The 26836-nt window shown below is 44.5% G+C and overlaps 1 protein-coding gene across 7 annotated transcripts in view; it reads left to right on the forward strand.

Moving 5' to 3' along the window:
* Ablim1 (actin binding LIM protein 1) overlaps positions 1-26836 on the forward strand; it is a 355181-nt gene that overhangs the window by 83633 nt on the left and 244712 nt on the right. For 3 of the 7 annotated variants that reach the window (XM_045150430.1, XM_045150490.1, XM_045150822.1), the window contains exon 1: positions 9288-9432. The exons of 1 other annotated variant lie outside the window; for it this stretch is intronic. In XM_045150430.1, the coding sequence (XP_045006365.1) occupies positions 9387-9432 (46 nt within the window). In that variant the 5' untranslated portion in view covers positions 9288-9386. Of the gene's footprint in view, positions 1-9283; positions 9433-26836 lie in introns of those variants that run through there. 3 more of the 7 variants (XM_045150714.1, XM_045150663.1, XM_045150772.1) reach the window with 3 other exon arrangements.

The raw sequence follows: 26836 nt of genomic DNA on the forward strand, positions 1-26836 counted from the left end.
CTGCTTTATGAATCCTATTCACTAAAGCCATGTACCTGAGGGCTAATGGAATTACACCATATAAAACACAGAACCCAGGAGCCAGAGACCATAACATTCACCCATAATGCAATTTTGACTATTCAGCTTTGCATTATTGTTTTGAAATACCTGAGTTTGTTATTAGGATTAAAACATTTGTTTAAGCTAACGGTTTTGGAGGTTCCAGTTTATATCAATTGGCCCCATTGCTTTGAACAGCTAATCTAGACATTAAGTGTGTGGTGTGGAAAACTGCTCACCCTCTCAGAGGGGAAGTAAATGGAGAAAGACAGGGAAGCCAAGGTCCCACAGTCCTTTTCAAAGGCGCAGCCCCAGTGACCTAAGGATATCACAGGCCCTTCTCCCCAGGGACCAAGCCTACCGCAAATGGACCTGGGACCCGTGGAAGGCTTTCCACATTGAAACTAGAGCGCAGTTCTAGAGGCTGACAGCGCAGACTAGAGAAGCATTGACGTTTACTGAGTGGCAACTGGAGCGGGACCCCCACCCAGTGAGCTCAGCTGTCACTGTCTGAGTAACAAAGCTTTGAGAAGCAGGCTGTAAGAGTGAAGATTGCACCAAGTAGCCGGATCCTGATGAGCGTCCACAATCAGTGCACTTGTATCCGTCCTAATTTAGTGTGAATTCAATGTCTTTTTTTTTTTTAACTTTTACTTATTTGAAAGAGCGAGAAAGAAAATGAGAATGGGCACGCCAGGGTCTACAAATGAACTACAGACACTTGCCCCATTGTTTGTGCACCTTGCTGTACATGGGTACTGGGGAATCAAACCCTGGCCATCACGGATTACAAGTAAGTGCCTTTAACCACTGAGCCATCTCTCCAGCCCATGAATTCAACTTTAATCAACCAAACACCATTTCCATTGATTTATGTTAAGCTTTAGAACAGCCGCTACTCTTCCCTTGTGTTAAATTGTCAGGGCCCTCTGCTCTTCTGTCCCCAGCCTGTCCAGTACTTTGAAAATGTTGAAAATAAGCTGGCCGTGGTGACGCACGCCTTTAATCCCAGCCCTCGGGAGGCAGAGGTAGGAGGATTGCCGTGAGTTCGAGGCCACGCTGAGACTCCATAGTGAATTTCAGGTCAGCTTGGGCTAGAGTGAGACTGTACCTCAAAAAACCAAAAAAAAAAAAAAAAAAAAAAGCACTTGGGAGGCAGAGGTAGGAGGATCACCATGAGTTCCAGGTTAGCCTGAGACTGCAGAGTGAGAGCCAGGTCAGTCTGGGCTACAGTAAGACTCTCCCTACCTTGAAAAAAAACAAAAACAACGAGGCAAAACAGTGTTTAAAATAATAATAAAATACAATAAATAAAGTACATCCACTGAGCTAAATCCCCAAGCCCCTGTTTTACTTTTTAGTTTTGACTCATTCTGTGAAGTTGTAATGTATACTGATTTAAACTTGTGCAATTTCCTTTGATGGAGCGAGGAAATGATGCTCTTAGAAGAAACAAAAAATTGAAAACAAGCAATGAGAAGAAATTAAGAGCTTCCAAAGTCAACAGGAAAGCCTTTGGAGTAATTAGCTTGCTTGAGACCATAAGTGAAATGTTTTCTTTTATTACAGGCTAGGTTTGAATATTTTCTTGCCAGTGAATTGTCGAGCAGGCAGGGAAATACAGAATTATTAAATGTCAAGTCCTCTGATTTAAGCTGGATTGCTGAATGGGAGCTGCTGGTTTGAGAGTAACATTTTTATTCTCATTACTTTACACATTTTCTCTTCTCATGAGCCCTGAGTACAGCTTTCAAAGAGAAGGTTCTGGAAAGGCAACATGGTGACACATGCTAAGGTTAAGATGCAGGAGAGATGGAATTACTTAGTAACATTTCCAGGGCTGGTGTGTGACTCCTGGCTGTTTTGATTTCTGTTTTCCTACCCTTTGGCAGCATGGAATTCTGTATAAATTGCAGCCCTTTGTGTGTATCCCCTTCAGTAAATCTTCCCGCTCTGGGCGTGAAGCTGTGTGTGGAGTGCGTGACAGTCGCTGTCACCATGTGCCACTCATGAGGGAAATGAAGCTGGAATTCACGAAAACCCACTGTAGTAAGACATGACAATGTAACCGAGTATCTGCTGCTCTTATGATGAGACAAAAGGAGTACGTATTTGTTGAGGTCCTCCTAACCTTCCCAAGACACTGGAAAAATGGCACAGCCCTCTGCTTTATTTATGACAAATGAACCATTGAGGAGAAATGCCCACTGTTTTGGCAGGGAATACAGAATGCTTTTTAAAAAGTTATTTATTGATAAATTGATTTGTTAGAGAAAGAAAGAGGAAGGGTGGGTGGGAGAGAGAGACAGGGAGGGAGGGAGAGAATGGGTGCACCACTGCAGATGAACTCCAGAAGCATGTGCCACCTTGTGCATCTGGCTTACGTAGGTACTGGGGAATCTGAGGCTTTGCAGGCAAACGCCTTAACCTCTAAGCCATCTCTTCAGCCCCAGAATGCTTAAAAGAAAAAAAAAACAAACCATTTTTATTTATTTATTTATTTGCAAGCAGCAAGAGATAGAAGACAGACAGACTGAGAGAATGGGCACGCCAGGCCCTCCAGCCTCTGAGATGAATTCCAGATACATGCACCACTTTGTGCACCTGGCTTTCCATGGATGCTGGGCAATCGAAATCAGTCGTTAGACTTTGCAGGCAAGAGCCTCAACCCCTAAGCCATCTCTCCAAGCCCAAGAATGCTTTTTATCCCTCTAATCATGTGGGCTGGGTGAGATGTGAGAGTCAGAGCAGAATGAAATTGCTACAAGAGAGAGCAGTGAGGTGTAGGACCCATTGCTGTTACCCCCTGCGCTTCACAGGGAAGAAGCGGGGAGTATCTGACAGTGACCACCAACCGCCTTCTGCTTACACTTGTTCTCCGTAAAAACTGCATGCGGGGAAGACGGCTTCATGGGTAAGGCGTGAGGACCTGAGTTCAGATCCCAGCACCCACACACATGAACACACTTAGACACATGCGCACACACCACACACACATACACGTGCAGAAAACCAGTTCATACAACTGCGTTCAGCAGCACTGAGATTGCTTCATTGGCAGCCAGTGGATTCCTTCAGCAGATCCACATAGAGAAGCTGGAAGATGCCAATGTGGAACCCTGTGATCATCACGTCTCACCGAGGCACAGTGACCAAGTCCTATCAACCCTAGTTCACGTCTTTGCTCTTTTCGCTTGTTTATAACGTGTGACCTTGGGAAATTTTGGTTTCTCTTTAGGCTTGTTTTTCTCATTTGTTTAAAAGGGGTTAATAGTCTTTTCCTCCTCAGTTTGTTGTGAACAAATTGAGAGATATAAAAAATTGCTTGCAAAACTCTGGGCCAAGGCTAGAGAAATGGCTTAGTGGTTCAGCTGCTCGCCTACAAAGTCTAAGGACCCATGTTCAACTCTCCAGATCCCACGTAACCCAGACACACAAAGGAGAGGAAAGCGCAGGGTTGCACATGACCACTAGGTGGCACACGCATCCAGAGTTTGATTTCAGTGGCTGAGGCCCTGGTGTGCTATTCCCCCTCCCCCCTCTCTTTCTCTAAAATTAATAATAATAATAATAAAAACCTTGAGCCAGAGTAACTGCTTGGGAAGGGGTCTGGGGGACTGAAGGGTGAAATGAGTGATTGACAGATGACAGACTGCACAAATTCCCACCCATCCTGCTTATGGGTTACTATGGAGAGTTCAGTTTCAGTGTTCTGGAGACTTCATCTCAGGTTCTTTTGACAAATACTAACTGACTGGAAAAGAAAAGGAAATGAAAAAGGAAAGAAGGGAAGGAGAGGAGGGAGAGATCTATGAACAATAATGAGGTAGTTCTGTTTGCATTTTATGAAGCTGGGTTGTATAGTCCATACAATTTATTTTCCAGTCACAAAACATAATTTCATGGGCGCTATTTGGAAACAGTAAGTAGAAAGTAGGGGTCTTAGCAGAGAGATACTTGTGTGCAACAAACACTGGGTCTCGTTTTAGCTCTTGTTAGGTGTGGGAAAACGGCATGGTCCTTGTAGTTCTTTTTTCTTTTTAAATTATTTATTTATTTATTTGAGAGCGACAGACATAGAGAGAAAGACAGATAGAGGGAGAGAGAGAGAATGGGCGCGCCAGGGCTTCCAGCCTCTGCAAACGAACTCCAGACGCGTGCGCCCCCTTGTGCATCTGGCTAACGTGGGACCTGGGGAACCGAGCCTCGAACCGGAGTCCTTAGGCTTCACAGGCAAGCGCTTAACCGCTAAGCCATCTCTCCAGCCCTCCTTGTAGTTCTTGAATCTGGTCTCTTTAAGCCCCATAGCTGAGCTGCAGGTGGGACCAGCTACAGGGCCTTACAATAGATCATTATTGGAACATAAGTCCAAAGATAATGACACATGAGTGTTTAATGTTTTTCCTGTCTTTCTAAATAAGGTCTAGAAGGTTCTTCTTCCATACTGACTATGACCTTTTGAGAAATTTTGTTTCTGTCTTTTTCTTTCCCAGTGGCATCGTTTTTCTTAATGGAATTCAATTTGCTTCAAGTTTCTGTCTTTTCTGCTCAGTTTAAAAGATGAAGCCCAAGCCCCATGGATGTTTCATTACTGGCGTCTACTGTATTTCACTCACGGCCCGTCATAAATTACTTTCTGTTCAGCTTCATCTTCTCTTCTGTAATTGCAAGGCAGACCTCGGCTAGGTCTTTTAACATGATCTGTTGTAAGATCTGCCATCTGTAGCATGTGGTTTCCAGGTCAGGGTAGCATCACCGTAGGCCATGCCTTACCTACACACAGAGCCGGGACTGCCAGCCCGTCACAGACACTCACCTGGCAAAACCCAGCACCTCCAGCCAAAGAATGGTCGTCATACATTCCGTCTTGGCCAAGTCCCTAGATTCTTTGGCCTTTAAGACTTCATCATTCTTTCTTTTTTTTTTAAAATTAATTAATTAATTTATTTATATGAGAGAGATCGAGAGTGAAAGAGGCAGAGATAGAGATAGAGAGAAAGAATGGGTGCGCCAGGGCTTCCAGCCACTGCAAACGAACTCCAGATGCGTGCGCCCCCTTGTGCATCTGGCTAACGTGGGTCCTGGGGAATCAAGCCTCGAACCACGGTCCTTAGGCTTCACAGGCAAGCGCTTAACCGCTAAGCCATCTCTCCAGCCCTCTTTTTTTTTTTTAATAGTGCTCAATATGTATTTTAATTTTATGCATGCCCAGTTCTTTAAATAGGCTAATATACAATTTAATGCTTTTTGTACCATTTAACATTATTATTTTCTCTCAATTTGTCATCTTATAAAATTATGATTCTCTGGAAAACAAACAGAAGTACCAACTTCCAAAATTCCGTTGTGGCCTATGGTTCCAAAAGAAAGCATTTTTTTTTCTTTTTTATTAACATTTTCCATGATAATAAAAAATTATCCCATGGTAATACCCTCCCTACCCCTCCCACACTTTCTTGTCTTTCTTTTTAAAAAAAATTTTTTTATTATTTATTTATTTATTAGCAAAAGAGTTGGGGGGGGAGAGAATGAATGAATGAATTGATGCACCAGGGCCTCCAGTCACTGCAAACGAACTCTAGATGCATGTGCCACCTCATGCATCTGGCTTATGTAGGTACTGGGGAATCGAACCTAGGTCCATAGGCTTTGTAGGCAAGCACCTTAACCATTAAGCCATCTCTCTAGCCCAAGACTTCATCTTTCTAACTATACTGCAAATGGTCTCTAGAACCCCGCCAGCTCTATTTCCTTCAGGCCAGCACTCTCCAGGCTCTGTTTTATGGTTAATAGTTAGGCCAGACTCAACTCAGGTTTTATCCGGTTAAATAAATTTAGGAAATGCTTCTTATCTGTCACTTAGTTACATGGCCCAGCAGCATGTGAATGCATATAAAACTCTGGTTGAGAACCTGCATGAGAATGTTTAACCAACCATTTCTCAAAGCTAGGTGCCTATACAGCAGAAAGCACTTTGATGCATTTGTTTAACCGGGTGAGAATCAGGCTCTGGAGGGAGTTCGAGGAGCAGGGTTTTAGGCAGCCTTTTGCTCTGGGTTTGGTTCCAGGCATGACCGGGTTATGTAAGTGTCTCTGATTTCAGAATGACACTGTGCAAGCACCACTGTCATTTAGCTAGGAAGAGGTTGGGCTTTAAACAGTTGATTTCTGGATTCTAATAAGTTCCAACCAAGTGATCTCTGGTTCAATAGAGGTCACATTTGGAAGATGACAATGGGGGAGGAATCACTTTGTTGGTGATAAAGTTTCAATATCGCATGCCATGTCCTTCCCCAGTTGCCCTGCCTTGTGAAAGGTGAGGATGCAGTGCTTTTAGTTTTTTAAAAAATTTATTTGAGAGTGACAGATAGAGAGAAAGAGGCAGAGAGAGAGAGAGAGAGAGAGAGAGAGAGAGAGAGAGAGAGAATAGGTGCGCCAGGGCCTCCAGCCACTGCAAACGAGCTCCCCCTTGTGCATCTGGCTAATGTGGGTCCTGGGGAACCAAGCCTTGAACTGGGGTCCTTAGGCTTCACAGGCAAGCGCTTAACTGCTAAGCCATCTCTCCAGCCCCAGATGCAGTGCTTTTAAAGTGGAGCTGTACCCCCCCCATGGATGACGCATTTGATTTTGTTCCCCTTCCTCACTTCCATTTGAAATTATAAATAACAATTTGATGGGTTGGAGAGATTGCTCATGGTTAAGGCACTTGCCTGCAAAGCCTAACAACCTGGGTTAGACTCCCCAGAGCCCACATAAAGCCAGCTGCACAACATAGCATATGGATCCGGTGTTCATTCGCAGCAGCTGGAGGCCCTGGGTTGCCCATTCTCCCTCTGTGTCTCTCTCTCTTCTCTCTGTCTCTGCTTGCAAATAACATAAATTAAATTAAAAAATGAAATTAGGAATAACAATTTGAGATTTAAGGGACTAGGAAAAAAAAAAAACTAGCCCTTGTTACATTGTAAAGTATTTTACTTACTTATTTGAGAAAGAGAAAAGAGATAGAGAGAATGGGTGCACCAGGGCCTATAGTTAGCCTGACTGCTAAGCCATTTCTCCAGTCCCCTCTTGTTACATTTTAAATAAAGACCAACAAGCAGAAAGAATGCAGCTACGAGATACTTTTGTTTTGTTCTGTTCATGTTCACATGGTAACACTCTGAGGATGCTGACAGTAACAAAACAAAACGCTGGGCTGAAGTGTGGGTGGAGTCGCTGTCATGCGAAGGCTGGACATCAGGAATAATCAGATTTCCATCAATGCACCTGGCCTTTTGGCACTTGCTGGCACGTGACAGCTGTGCAGATGCTAAGCATTTTATCAATGAGTGATCCAGTTAGGATCCTGTGCCTGGCGCCTGGCACTGCTGCCAAGTCAAGAGGATTTTTTCAGAAGCACCAAGTTCCATGCAGAGGCCAAGGACTTGGGCAGAGGGGTGGCGGCCTTGGTGAGTCCAGCTGTCTACCTGAGTGAGAGAGGGAGCCGGGAATATTCGGTGAGTCAACCTCATGCTCAACCAATGGGTTTCAACTAGGCCCTTCCCAAAGTGCATGAAGTAGGGACTTTACTTATTTTTATTTTTATTTTTTGGTTTTTCAAGGTAGGGTCTCACTCTAACCCAGGCTGACCTAGTAGTCTCAGGGTGGCCTTGAACTTATAGCGATCCTCCTACCTCTGCCTCTCAAGTGCTGGGATTAAAGGCGTGCACCACCACACCTGGCTTGGGACTTTACTTATTGATTTACTTATTTATTTATTTATTTTGTTTTTGCAAAGTAAGGTCTTAATCTAGCCCAGGCTGACCTGTAATTTACTAGGTAGTCTCAGGCTGGCCTCGAACTGACAGTGATCCTCCTACCTCTGCCTCCCTAGTGCTGGGATTGAAGGTGTTCACCACCACGCAAAGACTGAAATAACTCTTTTTTTTGGTTTGTTTTTTTGAGGTAGGGTCTCACTCTAATCCAGGTTGACTTGTAATTCACTGTGTAGTCTCAGGGTGGCCTCGAAATCACAGTGATCCTCCTACCTCTGCCTCCCAAGTGCTGAGGCTAAAGGCATGCGCCTGGTTTTGAAATAACTCTTTTATTTATTTATTTATGAGAGAGAGAGACAAGAGAGAGACAGAGAGAGACAGAGAGAGAGAGAGAGAGAGAGAGAGAGAGAGGGAGGGTGGGAGAGAGAGAAAAGAGAATGGGAGTACCAGGGCCTCTACCCACTGCAAACAAACTCCAAACACACACACCACCCTGGGCTTCTGGCTTACATGGGTACTGGGGAATTGAACCTGGGTCCTTAGGCTTCGCAGGCAAACACGTTAACTGCTAAGCCATCTCTCCAGCCCTGGGGACTTTATATTAAATGAGCATCTCAGAATGGTGCCAGCCAGTGTTATATCCCTGTGCACAGAATGAAATGTTCTTCCTTCCATGCCTGTTTTCCTTCTCCTCCCAGCCTATGCTGGAATCTTGATAATGAGCATGCGGCCCAAGTGTCTCTTCCATTTAAACTGTCTCCACAATTTTTCCAGTATGCAGAACCCCCGAGAACAGTTGGATTATGAGTGGTGGTAATCCGGCGCGGTATCAGGGCATTACTGACGACAGGAAAAACTGCCTCTTTCCGGATGAGGTCATTGTTTTTCAGCCAGTGTGTACCTAATGTAAAATGACTCAAAGTCCATGCCTGGGCTCACACCAGCGCTTTGTCTGACAGAACTTCCCAAAGCCATGGAAAATAGCATATTAAAAAAAGAAGAAGAAAGCCTCTCTAGTTCCAGGATTCTATATATATATATATTATTAAAAATAGTGAAGAAAGTCCATCTGCTTGAGATGATAATTCATTAGAAAAAAAGAGTAGGCAGAAGGCTTGAAAAAAAATCATCCTTGTCTTTCTCTGTCTTGTGCTTGAGCTGTTGTGAAAAGACAGTGGCCGAAGTCTGGATTCTGGGCTGTGCAGAGTGGAAGAAATCCCGAGGACATTCTTGGAGCGTTTTCACAGCCCAGAAATGTCCAGCTCTTCTCTGAGGCTGAGGGGTGAGAAAACCACAGGTTCTCACAAGTGGTCCTTGGGATTGGCAGGAGGCGGGGTTGGGGAGGAAGGGAGGAGAGCTCTGGAGGTGTGGAAGGCTCTGGAATCGCACAGGAAACTCCTCATTCTTCCTGAGCCAGGACACGCCCACTGTGCACACCCCTCCCTGAGTCCACGGAGCCCTTAAACTCCTGGGAGGAGAGCCAGGCCCAGCCTCGCCCCCGGGGAGGGGACACAGCCCTTCCCTGTGCCAGCGTCCAGAGAGCAGAGCAAAGCCGAAGCCTAGAGCCGGGTGCTCGTTGATGACTTGGAAATGACTGCGCTGGTGGACCCTCGTCACGTCTCGGAAGACTACAAAGGTTTGATTGTCATTTTGTAAACTTGGCATTATACCATCTGGGTTAGACCAATGTTTGTAATGGTGAGGAAAGATACCGGGCTTGCCCATTGGATAAGCTGCCTTATCCTGATTTTAATATGTTAGCACATAGTCTCCAGATATGCAAACCCATATTTGGATACTTATACATAGCAACATTTGAGGCTATTAATATTAAAATGCATGGGACTGTTGTGTAGCAGGAGCCCAGCAGGTGGTTAGGGCAATGTAGTGGGCACTTTAAACTTGTCCTCAGTGACTGGGCAAACACCTGTGACCACATCCCTGTGTGTTTCGATGATGCTGTCCCTGGAATGCTTTCGAAAGTTCCTGCCTTCCTTCCCCGGTGAGGCTGGCATCTGGGTGACCCCTCCTAGCATGGCCAGGGCTGGCAGCTAGTTCGGCATCTAATGGACTGTCTCGAAGGCACACAGATGCAGTCTAGCAGGCTGTTCAGCTGAAACCCACGGACTGTGGCAAAGCCTGCCCACTTCTCATGTTGGACCCCATAAGATAAGAGGGTGTGCTTTCATCTGGTTGCTAGACAGCAGGAGTGGGTAACCCCCGGAGGCACATGGGCATCGTGCCCTCCCTCCTTCACTTCTACCACTCTGCTCTGAGTGGCGGCCACCTCCGACCAGCTCGGCTTGGCTCTCCTCCGCTGTCCTTGGAGGGCTGAGGATCCTGGGTGGGCCACACCTCGCGTGTGCGCGCTTGTCAGCAAGCGTCACGGAATTGAAGGTTGGCACACTGTGGGTGCTAAAGAATTCACGGGGCCTCTTCTGCTAGAGACTGTTCTCCAGCACATGGTTTGCAAAAACCACGCTGACTTGGAAATCGGGCAGTGTTGTAGTCTTTGTTGCTCTGCATTAGACTTTTCTGGAAAGACAGACAAAAGTTGACAAACGTCAGAATAATAAATTTTCAGGATGACAGTGGCCTTATGTGGGCAGTAAGGCAAAACCTCTGTCTCAACTTTTTCCTCTCTCATTCTTTTCTAAAGTGTAATATCATCTAATTATAGAAGATTTCTTTGACACCCTCTGGGCCCTCCTTGAAGATAGGATCTGAATTTTAATAACACTAACACCTGTTCATTAGAACACATTACTGTGTCACTGATATTCTATGGCTTTCTTTTAAAAAAAATATTATTTATTTATTTATTTATTTGAGAGAGAGAATGGGCATGCCAAGCCTCCAGCCACTGCAAACAAACTCCAAATGCATGCGCCACCTGTGTATCTGGCTTAGGTGGATCCTGGGGAATTGAACTGAGGTCATTTGGCTTTGTAGGCAAGTGCCTTAACTGCTAAGCCATCTCTTCAGCCCTGACTCTCTTTTTAAATATTTTATTATTTATTTATTTATTTGAGAGGGGGTAGACAGAGAAAAAGAATGGTACAAAGGGGAAAGTGTGGGGGGTGGGGGAGGGAGGGAGGGAATTACCATTTTTTAAATATTTTTTAATAATATTTTTATAATCATAGAAAATAATCATATATAATCAATATAATCATAGATTTTTTTATAATCATAGAAAATGCTAATAAAAATTTAAAAAAAAAGAATGGTCTACCAGGGCCTCTAGCCACTACAAATTCCAGATGCATGTGCCACCTTATGCATTGGCTTACAAGGGTACTGGGGAATCAAAACCGGGTCCTGGGCTGAAGAGATGGCTTAGCAGTTAAGCACTTGCCTGTGAAGCCTAAGGACCCTGGTTCGAGGCTCGATTCCCCAGGACCCACAGTAGCCAGATGCACAAGGGGGCACACACGTCTGGAGTTTGTTTGCAGTGGCTGGAAGCCCTGGCACGCCCATTCTCTCTCTCCCTCTCTCTCTGCCTCTTTCTCTGTCTGTCGCTCTCAAAAAAAAAAAAAAAAAAAAAAAACCTGGGTCCTTAGGCTTTGCAGGGAAGTACCTTAACTGCTAAGCTATCTCTCCATCCCCTCTATGACTTTTTTATATGAAAGGTCTTAATGATAAAATTAAACTATCTTCATATTTCTACATGTCTTATTTAAGTATATAATAATTTATCATTAAAAAAATTGAAATTCTATGTTTCTTGAACTGCATAAAGAACGGATATTTTATTTTGGTTTCCAGGAAAATTGGGGCAAGTTTTAGAAAATCTGACATGACAGAGAGATGATAAACAGATTAAATCATGTATCGCATTATATTTTAGGGGCAAAATCAGAAAGGAAATCTTGGTTTCTTTTCTTAGTTTTCACTGTTAACTCCCTTTCTACTCCATGGCATATCGTGAAGGTATTTGACGTCTTTCCACTTGCTGCCAGCTAGAATCTTTGGAAAGTATCTAGCTCTAGAATGCCCAGCAGCTGACTTGAATCTTAGGCATAATGAAACTGGGATTTGGCGAATGATTCTGAGGCTTTGAAACAGGCACACTTTATGTTTGGAACATATGAGGTTTCACTCCTCCACAGTTTAAAAATATTACTCTCTCTACGGAATACAATGCATGTTGTTATTGTTGTTTGGGGACAGAACTTCATTACATTGCCCAGGTTTAACTCAAACTCTTGGCAATTCTTCTGCCTCAAACTCCCAAATACTGGGATTACAAGTATGCACCATACAAGTATGCCTGGTTATACATTGTGTGTGTGCGTGCGTGTGTGTGCGTGTGTGTGTGTGTGTGTGTATGTGGTTAGAGGAGGCCCCGGAGGGGTCTGTTCTCTTTTGTCACCTTTGAGGCAGGGTCTTGCAGCTGCCAACCAATGCTAGGCTAGCTGGCCTGTGAGCTTCAGACTCTCTTGGCTCTGCCTTGCATCGTGATAGATGCCTTGGGATCACAGAGGCATGCACTACTTCCTGGTGTGGACTTAGTTTACCAACTTGGGTTGGCAGGTTTTGTAAACAAGCTCTTTAACACTGGGCCATCTCCCTGACCCCTGCAATACATTTTTTTTTTTGGTTTTTCGAGGTAGGGTCTCACTCTAGCCCAGGCTGACCTGGAATTCACTACGTAGTCTCAGGGTGGCCTTGAACTCATGGCAATCCTCCCACCTCTGCCTCCCGAGTGCTGGGATTAAAGGCATGCGCCACCACGCCTGGCATGGAAGGCTGCTTTGAATGGATATATAATAAATGAGTTTGATCACACTTACATTTTATTTCTTAGTCTCTGTAGCCAGCTCACTGATATTTTAAACAAACCTTCTGCCAGTTTCTCATGCCTTCCTCCAGTAACAGAGTAGGTCAACCTGGCCCTTCTATCCTGGCATGCCTTGAAACTATTAGTGAGTTAGATGCACGATTTACACCCTTCTGATACGAAGGAACCACTTTAACCTCGTGTCCATGTGTTCAGTAATAATTTTAGGCATCTGAGTTAGCCAGCCTTCTATTTGATATTAAAATGTGACTGCTTACAAGCAGGCCTCCATCATTTATATATATTTGCATATTTACATATTTTGAAGGTTGGGGAGAGAGCCAAGATAGTGATTGGAAGAGGGACTTGAGCACGGCCTATCACTAAGTTCTCCATTTCCAAAGAGGGGGAGAAATTTGCGGTGTGCTTGTTCTCATGCCTTTTAGATTTGCTGGAGAGAATGAGATGCTGGGCAGGTTTTTCTGCTTTTAAGAGGCAGTCACAACTGCTTCTGGAAATGAGCTCTGCCAGAGTCGGTGACTGTGGGTCCTTCGGAGCATGACATTGCCAGTTACCTGCTGGAGAAGGGACACCAGGCTTCCAGAAAACAGACAATAGCCCAGGCTTTGAGGGCTTGGTCTGAGTCTCACCTCCCTCACGTAGATGGTCACCCCCACCCCAAGCTTGCGACTACACAAAAGTGCCTTGAAGACAGCCTGGCGTATTCCTTCCTTTATAATGCTGCGCAGGTGGAGTTGGGGAAACCCACGCTGTGCTGATGGGCGAACGGAAGTAGAACTTATAAGGTGTTGCCAGACATGCTGGACTCTTGGTCGGCATGTTAATGGGTGGGAACTGCTTCTCTGTTGGCTATTGCAAAATGGGTTAAGGGGGCTGGAGAGATGGTTCAGCAGTTCAGGTGCTGGTCTTCAAACCCTAGGGACCTGAGTGTGAGTCCCCAGTACAGGACCCATGAGATCCTGGCTAAGTGCATTGGCTTCAGAAGCAAACACCTAGTTAAGTGTGCAGACTCAGGTGAGTTTCTTAAATTTTTATTTATTTAATTATTTATTATTTGAGAGTGACAGACAAAGAGAGAAAGAGGCAGAGAGAGAGAGAGAGAGAGAGAGAGAGAGAGAGAGAGAGAGAGAGAGAGAGAGAGAGAGAAAATGGGCGCACCAGGACCTCCAGTCACTGCAAACAAACTCCAGGCACATGCGCCCCCTTGTACATCTGGCTTACATAGGTCCTGGGGAATCAGCCTTGAACTGGGGTCTTTAGGCTTCATAGGCTAACATTTAACAGCTAAGTCATCTCTCCAGCCCTCTTAAATTTTTTTCTTGCATTTGTTTTTTGTTTGTTTGTGTCAGAGTCTGGTGTAACTTGCTCTGTAGCCAAGGATGACCTTAATCTCCTGATCTTCCTGCCTACACCTCACAAGTAATGAAATTACAGGCTTGTGCCATTGCACCTGACTCGAGTCTCTTACTTTCTCTAAGCCTTAGTTTCCGCATCTATAAAAATGGAGGGAACATGCCTCTCTGCTTTATGAGTGTGAAAATTCAATGAGTACGTCTGTAAAGCTCATGGCACAGCGCTATCCCTGGAGTGGATTACACTTAGTAATTCTAGTTCCGTCTGAAAATTCTTATTCCTGCAAATCAATTGTGTTGCTGAACAATCCCCTCGGAATCCTAAATCTTGGGGCTAGCTCGATTCGTTTTACTTTTTAGGAATGATTGTTTATTTCTTTTTTATATGAATCATATATGTTAACTTTCATTATAGAAACTTTAAACAATGGATGAGAGACAAAAGCTCTCCCTGATCAACATCCAAACCTGAGTTACCACTTGCCCAGTTTAATTTATGTTCATGTCATCACAGTAATGCACATTCCTACTTTTAAAAACCAAACACTAGAGCCGGGCGTGGTGGCGCACGCCTTTAATCCCAGCACTCGGGAGGCAGAGGTAGGAGGATCGCCATGAGTTCTAGGACACCCTGAGACTCCATAGTGAATTCCAGGTCAGCCTGGGCTAGAGTGAGACCCTACCTCAAAAAAAACAAACAAACAAACAAAAAACAACAAAAAAAACCCAAACACTAGCTTCTCTCATGATGGAGACCTAAAGGAATAGGAGGACCAAGAAATGTGGAATTGTTCTGCTCTGACTCCCCAAGATGATAAAAGTGTGACACTTCTGTTAAAGAACATGGCTCTTCTTAATGAGACGTTTTGCCTTGCCTTGACTTTTCATAGTGGTAAAAAAAAAAAAAAAAAAAAAAAAGGCTAATCTACACAAAAGTCTGACTTTGGGGCTGGAGAGATGGCTTAGTGGTTAAGGCACTTGTGTTTGCAGTATAAGGACCCAGGTTTGATTCCCCAGTACCCTCGTAAAGCCAGTTGCACAAAATGATGTATGCATCTGAGTTAATTTGCAGTGGCCAGAGGCCCTGGTGTGCCCATTCTCTACCTCTCTCTCTCTCTCTCTCTCTCTCTCTCTCTCTCTCTGTCTCTCAAATAAAATAAAAAATTAAATAAACAAAGAAAAATAAAGTCAGGTGTGGTGGCTCACACCCTTAATCCCAGCACTCAGGAGGCAGAGGCAGGAGGATCCCTCTGTGTGAGGCTAGCCTAGATGTACAGAGTTCAGGTAAGCCTGGGTTAGAGTGAGACCCTGCCTTGACAAAAACAAAGTCGGATTCACACAAAAGCAGCCTATGACCAGATTTGGCTTAGGACTGTAGTGTGCTGACCCTTGCCCTGGAGTTCCAGAGGAGCCCTGTGGATGGAATGAACCGTTGCATAAAAATGATTCAAATGCCTGAGATCGCTGCTCCTGCCTCTCCCTGGCCTCGCCATTCCCTGGACTGGTTGTTCCAGGAAGGAAGACCCTGGGTCCAGTCCATTACTGAATGCCAGCGTCTTCTCCCGTGGCACTTAAAAATGTATGCAATGAAGAAAAGACAAACAAGATGGGAAAGGTTATTTTAAAAACTATCGGCTCCTGGGCTCATCTCTCTCATTCCAATGAGTTCCTCAGATACATGGCATCTTTAAAAATATGTATATATTTTTAATGTGTTATTTATTTATTTGACAGAGAAAGAGGGAGGGAGGGAGGGAGGGAGGGAGAGAGAGAGAAAGAAAGAGAGAGAATGGGTGCACCAGGGCCTCCAATCGCTGAAAATGAACCCCAGACATGTGCATCTGGCTAATGTGGGTCCTGGGGAATCAGACGGGGATCCTTCGGCTTTGCAGGCAAATGCCCTAACTGCTAAGCCGTCCCTCCAGCCCCCTTTTGTTTTTCCCGAGGTAGGGCCTTGCTCTAGCCCAGGCTGACCTGGAATTCACTATGTAGTCTCAGGGTGGCCTTGAACTCACGGTGATCATCCTACCTCTGCCTCCTGAGTGTTGAGATTAAAGGCGCGTGTCACCATGCCTGGCATGTGCTTCCTTAATTTTTTTTTTTAAATTTTAACTTATAATGTTGTTTCTAGGCTTTGCATTTAGTGGTATATTGTTGAATGTAAAAGTTAAATCATAACATTTCTAATAGCTAAACAGCAGTTAATGCCTACAATGAGAAAAAAAAATCAAGAGGTAGCTATATAGGCTATTTATTTATTTATTTATTTATTTAATTTAGAGACAGGATCTCATGGAGCCAAGGCTGGCCTTGAACTCACTACGTAGCCAAGGATAACCTTGAAATTGTGATCCTCCTGCCTCTACCTTCCAGGTACTGGTGAGTATCACCACACCCAGTGCTGGAATAGTTCGTGCGCCACATCCTCAACCCCAAGCACCTTATTTAGAAAGATGAAATCAAGTATCAGAATTAGCTAAAATAGTTAATAATGTTTCTCCTTCTCATTCTACTTGTCCACGCTGGGGAAGGGACTGTAGATCTTGCAGCCTGGCACAACATCTCCTGTTATCTCCAACCAGGTTGGGAGGGTTCACCCCCTGGCGGAGAGAGGAGGGAAGGGAGAAGGGCATTGAGTACTTTCCTAAAAGTTCATCAACCCAGCCTGCGCATCATGCTTGCTTGGAACCTCTGACTTCTGGGCCTTTCCCCACCTGCCTCTAGTTGGCACATGCCCATCAGGTTACGTTTCAGCCTTTACCTCTTTGGTTACAGCCTCCCATGCTGTGTGGCGTCTCACGTCTGTTGTTCCTTCCTTCTTGTCTTGGGGGGTGGGGGGGGGAAGGCACATTGACAGACACGTGCTCTAAGAGCCCTGCTCAACCAGGAGTTCAGTTTACATAGCTTTCAGCACTCAAAGTTTTTGTGGTTTGCTTTTGTTTTATTGAGGTAGGGTCTCACTCTAGCCTAGGCTGACCTGGCATTCACTATGCAGTCTCAGGCTGGCCTCAAACTCATAGCAATCCTGCTGCCTCTGCCTCCCAAGTGCTAAGATTAAAGGTGTGTGCCACCATGACTAGGGGAGAGAGAGTGTGTGAGAGAGAGAGAGACAGTGGGCACACAGGGGCCTCTGGCTACTACAAACAAACTCCAGGTGCATATTGCACTTTGTGTATCTGGCTTTATGTGGGTACTGGGGGATCAAACTCTGGTCCTTAGGCTAAATAGGCAAGCCACTGAGCCATCTCTGCAGGCCAGTACTCAATTTTTTCTTTTTTTGTCTTACATTGTATCTCATATTTTATTTCATCTACAACAGAAATGTAAGTTCACTAAAATTAAAAGCTATGAGTTTTATGACTTTCAGAACTTTAGTAGTGAGAGCAGGAAAGCTGCTCAGCAGTTAAAGGCACTTGCCTTCCAAAGCCTCACAGCCTGGGTTCGCTTCTGTAGTAGCCACATAAAGCCAAATGCACGAAGTGGAGTTCGTTTTCAGTGGCAAGAGGACCTGGTGAGCCCAAACATTCTCTCTCACGCTACTTGCAAATAAATATATATTTAGAAAAAAATATTTAAAAAAGAAATCTCATTAGTGAGCAGATGGTGTGTACTCACTAAATCACTACAATTGATTTCTTTTGATGTTTGGCTAATAGGGATAATTTGCATACATTACCTTTAAGAGTATTCCCATTAAAAACTGAATCACTGAGCTGGGCGTGGTAGTGCACACCTTTAATCCCAGCACTTGGCAGGCAGAGGTAGGAGGATCGCTGTGAGTTCAAGGCCACCCTGAGACTCCATAGTGAATTCCAGGTTAGCCTGGGCTAGAGTGAGACCCTACCTCAAAAAAATAAAAACTGTATCACTGGAAAAATGTTGCAGTGAACCAAATTGCCTTACTGTTCCAAGGAAATTTATCAATGATAAGCATTTTCAGATCAAGTGGTTTTATATCAATTAGCCATTGCAGCTTTAAAAAAAATTGTTTATTTACTTACTTAGTTGTGCACATGTAGCTGTGTGGTGTGGGGTCTGTGAGGGGTGTGTGCGCGTGTACCGGATGTGCTAATGGCACCTTGGGGGCTTGCCTGCAGAGGACTGAAAACAACATCGGGTGTTCCTTTCCATCACTCACCGACCTGTTTTTCCTCGAGATGGAGTCTCGACTTATTTATTTATTTATTTGACAAAGGAAAGAGTGTGTGTGAGAGAGAATGGTGCGCCAGGGCCTCCAGCCACTGCAAACGAACTCCAGACACATAAGCTCCCTTGTGCATCTGGCTAACGTGGGTCCTGGGGAATCGAACTTGGGTCGTTAGGCTTTGTAGGCAAATGCCTTAACTGCTAAGCCATCCTTCCTACCCTTGAGATGGAGTCTCTTACTGATTCCAGAGCTGGCTGTTTTTTATGAACTCCGGCAATTCTCTACCCTCTGCTCCACACAGGAGCGGGATTACAGATGCCCAGCTGCCATGCAGCCGTGCCCAGCTGTTTACATGGGTGCTGGGTAATGGAACTTCAGAGGTCCCAGGCTTTTGTGCAGGAAGCACTCTGACTTGCTGAGTCATCTCTCCAGCCTCAGCTACTGCAGTCATGTATGCCCTGCCAAAATTCAGAAGCTTACAGCAATAAGCATCTTTTTTTTTTTTTTTTTTTTTTAAAATTCCATGACTTTGTAGATAGGCTTCCAGACATAGTTAGATGTAGCTCTGCTCTGTGAACCTTTGGATCAGCAGGCTGTTCGAGCCGTGTCCTTGTCATGGTGATACAGAAACATGTGACTGCATGAGGCTTGAACTTGGACCAGCACGGTCACTTTTCCCTCACTGTATGGGCCAGAGAAAATTACACAGAGGGATCAAATCTCAAAGTAAGAGAGTACTGCAAAGTTATGTGGCCAATGGCCTCAATATAAGGACTGATGAATTGTGATCACTGGGGCTGAGGAGATGGCTCACCCAGCACCCACATAGCCACTAGGTAGGTGTGGTGGTCACTTACAATCCCAGAACTCTGGAGACAGGGCCAGAGAAGCCCCAGATAAGCTGGTTAGATAGACAAGCTGAGCCAGCGAGCCCTGGGTTTGAGTGAGAAAGTCTGCCTCAGTAAATAAGATGAATAATCAAGAAAGACACCTGACATCGACCTTTGGCCTCCACATGCACACATGCAAGCGTGCGTGCGTACACACGCACACACACATACCCTCACATGCATACATGCCACACCACACAGAAACATACAAATAGAGCCACTAATATATCCTACCATACCTGCTATGGTAGGAACAGTTGCACTGGAATGAATGAACACTCTCTAAATCCTAATGAAATAAGTCTTATGCTCAGTTATCCTGAAAGACTATTTTTAATTTTTAAAGTATGTGGGGGAGATAATTATAACCCTCAGAAACCTTTCTAGCTATATTAAGTAAAATAATACCCTTTGAAACTCATGGGGGGATGTACATGGACCAAAATCCAAGAAATATATGACCTCAACACTTCTGTTAACATAATTTTTTAAATTTTATTTTTATTTATTTGTTAGAGGAAGAGAGAGAAAGAGAGAAAGAATGGGTGTGCCAGGGCCTCCAGCCACTGAAAACGAACTCTAGATGCATGTGCCCCCTTGTGAATCTGGCTTATGTGGGACCTGAAGAATTAAACCTGGATCCTTAGGCTTCGCAGGCATGTACCTTAACCGCTGAGCCATCTCTACACCCTGACCTCAATGCTTTTTGTGACTAGTCTAAAGCAAATTTTCTCTCTAAGCAGCAAGAGAGTAAATATTTTAGCCTTGATGAGCCAAAGGGTTGCTGGTACAATACTCAGTTGGGATTGTAAAACAAAAGCAGCCATGTGTTGCACATAAATGAATGCATATATTTCATATTGGTTATATTTCAATAAAACTTTATTTATTTAGTTCATTAGTTAGTTAACAGAGAGAAAGAGAGAGACAGACAGACAGAATGGGCGCACCAGGGCCTCCAGCCACTGCAAACGAACTCCAGATGCATACGCCCCCTTGTGCATCTGGCTAACTTGGGTCCTGGGGAATTGAGCCTGGGTCCTTTGGCTTTGTAGGCAAACGCCTTAACTGCTCAGCCATCCCTCCAGCCCCCAAACTTTATTTTTGAAAGTTTTATTTATTTATTTATTTGAAAGCGTCAGAGAGAGAGAGACAAACACACAGAGAATGGGCATGCCAGGCCTCTAGCCACTGCAAATGACCTCCAGATGCATGCACCACCTTGTGCATCTGACTTATGTGGGTCCTGGGGTATTGAACCTGGGTCCGTTGGCTTTGTGTGCACATGCCTCTAACATTAAGCCATCCCTCCAGCCCTAAAACTTTACTTAGAAGAAAAGTAGGCAGTCATTATTTCTTTCTAGACCACTGGCATAGACCATTAAAAGAATTAAGGAAGAACTATGGAAGACATTTTGAAATAGGAACAATTTTCCACTGCATGTGTACGGGTAGATGGTGTGTGTGGCTGTGTGAGCCTGTGTATTCGTGCGTGTGTGGAGGTCAGAGGTTGGGTATCTTCCTTGACTTCTCTCAGCCTTATCACTGAGGCGGGCCCTCTCACTTGAACCTCGGGCTTGCTAATTTGGCTAGCCGGCTTGTCTCGGGGATGCCTGTCTCTGCCTCCAGAGCCTGGGATTCTAAACAGGCTGCATTTATGTGCGGAGCGCTTATGTCGGGGCCAGGGATCCAAACTCAGGTCCTGCCCTTCGCGCAGCAGTACTTTATCTGCTGAACCATACCCCCTCCACCCACCCCGGAACAAATGGCTTTGAAAGCAAAGTTTAGTTTAACACGATATATTTTAGAAACGAAGTCAGAAAAAAAAATAGTGTTCTCCATTCAACAGAAGAAATTTCCAACAGGTTCACGCACCTCAGGCAGAATGAAACAGTATTCCATAGAGCTGTATGACTTCTTATCATGTCTGCTCTGAAAGCCTGTTTTAAAATATATTTGCCATGAGTGGTAATGTTTTTTCTTAGCTGCAGAACGAGGGAAAAGAAATAGAACTGGACGAAGTACCTAATTAAAGGGATTTAAACTTTCTTCTCTGATTGATGTAACCTGGATTTATATAAAGGAGTTAAATGGGTCTTTACCACTAAGAAACAAGATGCAGAATCCAAGTGGGTATTTTTCTACTTCACTTGTATTCCACTAAATTTTTACTTTACGGACTTTATAGGTTTCTATTTCATGTTTGAAGAGAGACTCGAGCCTGGAATAGAGCTAGGAAGTGGGTTTTTATGATTTATGTGTTTGTTGCTAGAAATCTAACGCTTGTTTACTTTGCACTGGGCAGCATGTCGCTGGTAATGCTGCAAGCTTGGTAGAGCCCTGCTGATGGAATCCAGATATAGGAGCGCTTGCGGCATAGTTTGGGGAAGGTGAAAAGGAGAATGCTGCCTGAACTGTCTTGATTCTGTGAAAGGGTTACTATAGCTTCAGGCACATTTCTTTCCTCCTTCCTTCCTTCCTTCCTTCCTTCCTTCCTTCCTTCCTTCCTTCCTTCCTTCCTTCCTTCCTCCCTCCCTCCCTCCCTCCCTCCCTCCCTCCCTCCCTCCCTTCCTCCCTCCCTTCTTTCCTTTCTTCCTTCCAATGTAGGGTCTCACTCTAGCCCAGGCTGACTTGGAATTCACTGTGTAGTCACAGGCTGGCCTCAGACTCACTTGATCCTCTTACCTCTGCTTCCTGAGTGCTGGGATTAAAGGTGTGCGCCACCACGCCTGGCTGCTAGGCACTTCTTTCTTTTCCATTTTTCCCCTTCTGGTGGCAAGGTCAAAATACACATGGAGGGTATGTGTATTTTGGTTTAGCAGTTAAGACGCTTGCTTGCAAAGCCTAATGGCCTGGGTTTGATTCACCATGCCCGTGTGAAGCCAGATGCACAAAATGACCTATGTGTCTGGAGTTTGTCTAAAGTGGCAGGAGGTCCTGGTGCTCCTATTCTGTCTCTCTTTCTCTGCCTCTTTTTGCCTCTCATCAATAAATAAAATATTTTAAAAATACATATATGGAATACACACACACACACATATTTATATTTATAGCATAGTGTCCACTAATGAATATGGACAATAGTATTCATAGCAGGTTATAATTGTTCCAAGCTAGAAAAACTCAAATGTCCCCAAACGGGAGGACAGACACATTGATTATGGTGCATTCTTTTTATGGAATGTCAGTCCTAAATAAAAATATACAACAGCATGGACGAATCACACAGGCAGTATGTTGAGCAAAAGGAGCCAAGCAGAGACTTGTGTGCCATGTGAATCCTCTCTGCAATTTGAAACCAGCAGAAATAATCCACTATGATAAATCAGAAGGGTAGGGGTGCAGTGTGGCTGGGAAGAGGTTCAAGGATGCCTTCTGGAGTGTTAGACAAACTAGATCCTGGAGATGGTTATATGGTGGCACACATATGTAAAACCACAGACCATATTGTTTAAGTTTGTGAACTTTACTGTAAGCAATATGTCTTTCAATAAAACTTTAACAGTAAAAGTAAAATAGGTCTGAATACTATCAAAGAATTCTCTGAGAAACCAAAGTTATAAGTTATTTATATGGCCCGAACTCTTAAAAATGTATAGAGAAAAAAGAAAGCACACAGTGCACTGAAGAAGAGACTGTGGTTTCTAGATCAGGGGGTTGTATTTCTCCATAGTTTTCAGCGTCTTACTTAAAAAAAATATTTTTTTTTGTTCATTTTTATTTATTTAGTTGAGCGTGACAGAGAGAAAAAGAGGCAGAGAGAGAGGGAGAGAATGGGCACGCCAGGGCCTCCAGCCACTGCAAACGGACTCCAGATGGCGTGTGCCCCCTTGTGCATCTGGCTAATGTGGGTCCTGGGCAATCGAGCCTTGAACCAGGATCCTTAGGCTTCACAGGCAAGCGCTTAACCACTAAGCCATCTCTCCAGCCCAGCATCTTACTTTTATACTAGAAAAAGTTAAATGCGAGAAATGATGGCCATGATAATACTTGACATAATTTGAGAACAGAAGCGGAGCTTGGAATTGCAGTGGTAACGTAGCAGCCCAGAGTGGGAGAAGCTGGGCAGCAGTTTGGGAAGGGCGTGGGTGGAAGCAGGGTCGGGCTGGTCACTGAGCTGTGGATGATGTCTCCTTCTCCTTGTCCTGGGTCCTGGGTGCTTGTTTCTGTCTATTTCATGGATTCTGCCATCCTCCAAGTATGTTAACTTTCTCTCCAATGCTAACATGGTAATTTAAAGCCATTTATGATTTATCCTCTTCAGAGCTCTTTTTCTGCCTTTTTACATTTTAAGACGTTGCCATTTGCTCCATCTTCCATTTTGGGGTTCCCTCTTCTCCCGTGCTGCTCTCTGTATGCCAACAAAAATTTAAAAATAATTGTACCATGCCATTCTCTCTTCCTAAATAGACAAACTCTAACTCTGTCTGTCTGTCTGTCTGTCTCTCCTCTCTCAAATGAGAGAGAAGGAGAGAGGGACCACCCATCTGTGCTACAGAAGAGATCCACCGCCTGCTTCCACCGCCCACTTCATCGGGGTGCAGCTATTTCTGTTCGCTTTGTCTGGAGAACCCTTTGGTGGAACCCTTTACAAAGAGCGCTTAGGTTTCCAACAGAACATGCGAAGCCTATTTCATGCCTATTGCAAGGCCAAGGGCAAAGAGCCAGTCAATGAATGCTAATTGCATTGTCCTTACAAGAATCTCCATCTCTGTCACCTTTGGATTTTTCTTTTTTTAAAAAAAAAATTTTATTAGCATTTTCCATGATTATAAAAAAAATCCCATGGTAATTCCCTCCCTCCCTCCCCCCCACTTTCCCCTTTGAAATTCCATTCTCCATCATATTTCCTCCCCATCACAATCTTTGGATTTTTCTGAGCACATTTTCACTAATGGACACACGTTCGTAATTATGAAATGGATTGGGCAGGGAGTAATACTCATCCGAGTCCAGTGTCTCTAGATCTGCTTTCGGCAAGTCCGTGTCCTCCTAGGTGAGCTTCCTTGATAAATTTTTGTGTGCTTTGTGATATCCAAGGATGAATTGAAGCCTTCCAAAGGTGTTCCCGGGATTTGTTTGTTGTTACAGCTTTTATAACTTGCTATGCTCCCTTTCTTTCTTTTTTATTTTTATTTTTATTTTTTTGATTTTTCGAGGCAAGGTCTCACTCTAGCCCAGGCTGACCTGGAATTCACTATGTAGTCTCAGGGTGGCCTCGAACTCACAGTGATCTTCCTACCTCTGCCTCCCAAGTTCTGGGATTAAAGTCATGCGTCACCACACCCGGCTCCCTTTCTTTTTTGAAAAACCTTTTTTTAAAAATTTATTTATTAGACAGAATGGGGTGGAGAGAATAGGCGTGCCAGGGCCTAAGCACTGCAAATGAACTCCAGACGCATGTGCCACTCTGTGCATCTGGCTTTATATGGGTACTGAGGATTCACACCCAGGCCAGCAGGCTTTACAAATAAGCACCTTTAACCGCTGAGCCATCTCCCCAGTCCCTCTCCCTTTCTTGACAGGATGATAGTGTGATGCTATGTTGCTGAATATTTTTTATTTTACTTTATTTTTGAGAGAGAGACGGGTGGGGGGGGAATGGGCGTGCCAGGGCCTTTTCAGCTGCTGTGAACAAACTCCAGACACATGCACCCCTTGTGTGACATTGCACGCTTGTGTCACTTTTGTGTGTAGCTATACATGGGGCCTGGGGATTCAAACAAGCGTTCTTAGGCTTTGCAGGCAAGTGCCTTAACCACTAAGCCTTCTCTGTAGCCCTGTTGCTGAAATTTTAATTTTAATAAAATTTGCAAGGCTTTTAACTTGAATGCTAGGAAACACTGTTGAATGAGGTCAGAGTTAATGCTTTGGTTAGTTCAGTAAACTGAGAGGCTCAAAGACTTGAGTAACTTGGAAGGCAAACACGCAGCTGTAATATTTTTTTTCCTAGGTAACATGAATGAAGTATTCATTTAGAGGTCAAAGTACACAAGTATTTGTATAGTGATCCTTCTGAAGCAGGCTGACACCCAAGAAGACGCTGGCCTTTGGGAGTTCACAGTACAGAGATGTCTGCAGCCTTTACCTTGGCGTGGATGAACGCTGTGGAAGCTGCACGTCTTCCTCAGGCTGCTCCCTCCCGAGACCCAGAGGCAGCGTCACTGTTGCCTGCTGGACAGCGCTCCACCCAGGGGTGCCCTCCCAACAGCCTGAACTCATTAGTCTCCCTGAAATTGTCTCCTTATCGCCTCTCACATCACCACAACACACCCTCTTTTCTGATTCTTACCTAATGGCTCTATGTCTTGGTAGTCTTTCAGGTGGTGATCATTGGGGTTATTTTTGAGGTCATTTTTGTAATATTTATTTGCAGCCTTCTATTGTGCCTTTTGTCCATTAGGGTAACCTACTCACAGTACTTGTCCAAAGTACGGCTGCGTATATATATGCACTGTGTAGGAAGGGAATGGCTCAGCGGAGGTGAGCGAACCGCTCATGTTGTTTCCCTTCTGTACTAACAACCCTGCCTGACTCTAGTTACCCCCGGCCATCAAACTTACCCATCTCTCTTCCCTTCTCAGTGCTCTCTTACTAGGCACTGATGCATAATAATCGGCCACTTCCCCATTCACACTTCACTTTTTGTGCTCTCTGGCTCTGTGTGGGTACTGGAGAATTGAACCTGCGCTGTTTGGCTTTCCCAGAAAATGTCTTTAACTGCTTACCCATCTCTCCAGCCCTCTCCAGTTACCATTTTGATTCGATATTTACAGAGACAGCTCTATCCTAAGTTCTGCCCCTTATAATTTGAGATATACCTATCACTGGATATTATCCATCAGAAGCACTCCAGATCCATGTGCCCCGGGCAGCCAGTGGCACGCCTTCAGTACTGGCTCCAGGAGGAGATTACACAGTTGCACGCATTCCTGAAAATTCATAGAATAAGTGTATTGGTGAGGCGAAATCTCCAAATTATGATCTTTCACAGTGCAGAGAAGTTAAAACTCTTTTGTGTGTGGTGTGTGTGTGTTTGCGTTTGTATGTATGTAAGTGCATGTGTATTTGTGGGAGCACATGTATATCGAGGCCAGAGGTTAACATAAAAAATCTTCCTCAATCACTATCCACCTCTCTCTCTCTATCATCTATCATCATCATCATCATCTAGACAGGTTCTTTCATTGAACCTGGAGAACACCAGTTTGGTTTGACTAGCTAGCCAGCAAGCTCCAGGAATCCTCCTGTTTTTACCTACTCCGCACTTGGACTATATAGGTCCATGCCTCCAAGCCTGGCATATTACATGGGCACTGAGGATTCACACTCAGGTTGTCATGCTTAACCTGACAGGTGCTTTACCCACAGAGCCATACCCTTAGCCCAGAAACCTTTTTCTGCATCGGGACTTTTGCACTGGGATGAATGTCAGGGGTAAACCTAATGGAGAAATATGGATGAATCTAAAAAATAAGATAGACCTAACAGGGTACCTACTGGATGGTTCCATGTACCTGAAGTTCTGGAGCATGCAAGCAGAGGTGAATCAGGGTGGTGGTGACTTCTGGGTGGGGAAAGCGAGGAAGAGTAACTAGGGCTTTCTGGAGTGCTGGATTAGTTTGGTTCCTCCACAGAGATGTGGGTTGTGTAGAAGAATGTGTTTCCTAACACTTATTGAACAGTGCATTGAAGATCTATTCTTTTTACTAATATGTAAATGATAACAAAAAAATCAGACTCAGAGATGGGTCAGTGGATAACGCACTCAAAGCTCAAGCCGGAGCCCCTGAGTTTGATCTCCATGTAAAAAGCTGGAGGCCATAGTGGGCATCTGTAATCACAGC

Source organism: Jaculus jaculus, chromosome 1 (genome assembly GCF_020740685.1).
Source record: "Jaculus jaculus isolate mJacJac1 chromosome 1, mJacJac1.mat.Y.cur, whole genome shotgun sequence".
Classification (NCBI taxonomy): domain Eukaryota; kingdom Metazoa; phylum Chordata; class Mammalia; order Rodentia; family Dipodidae; genus Jaculus; species Jaculus jaculus.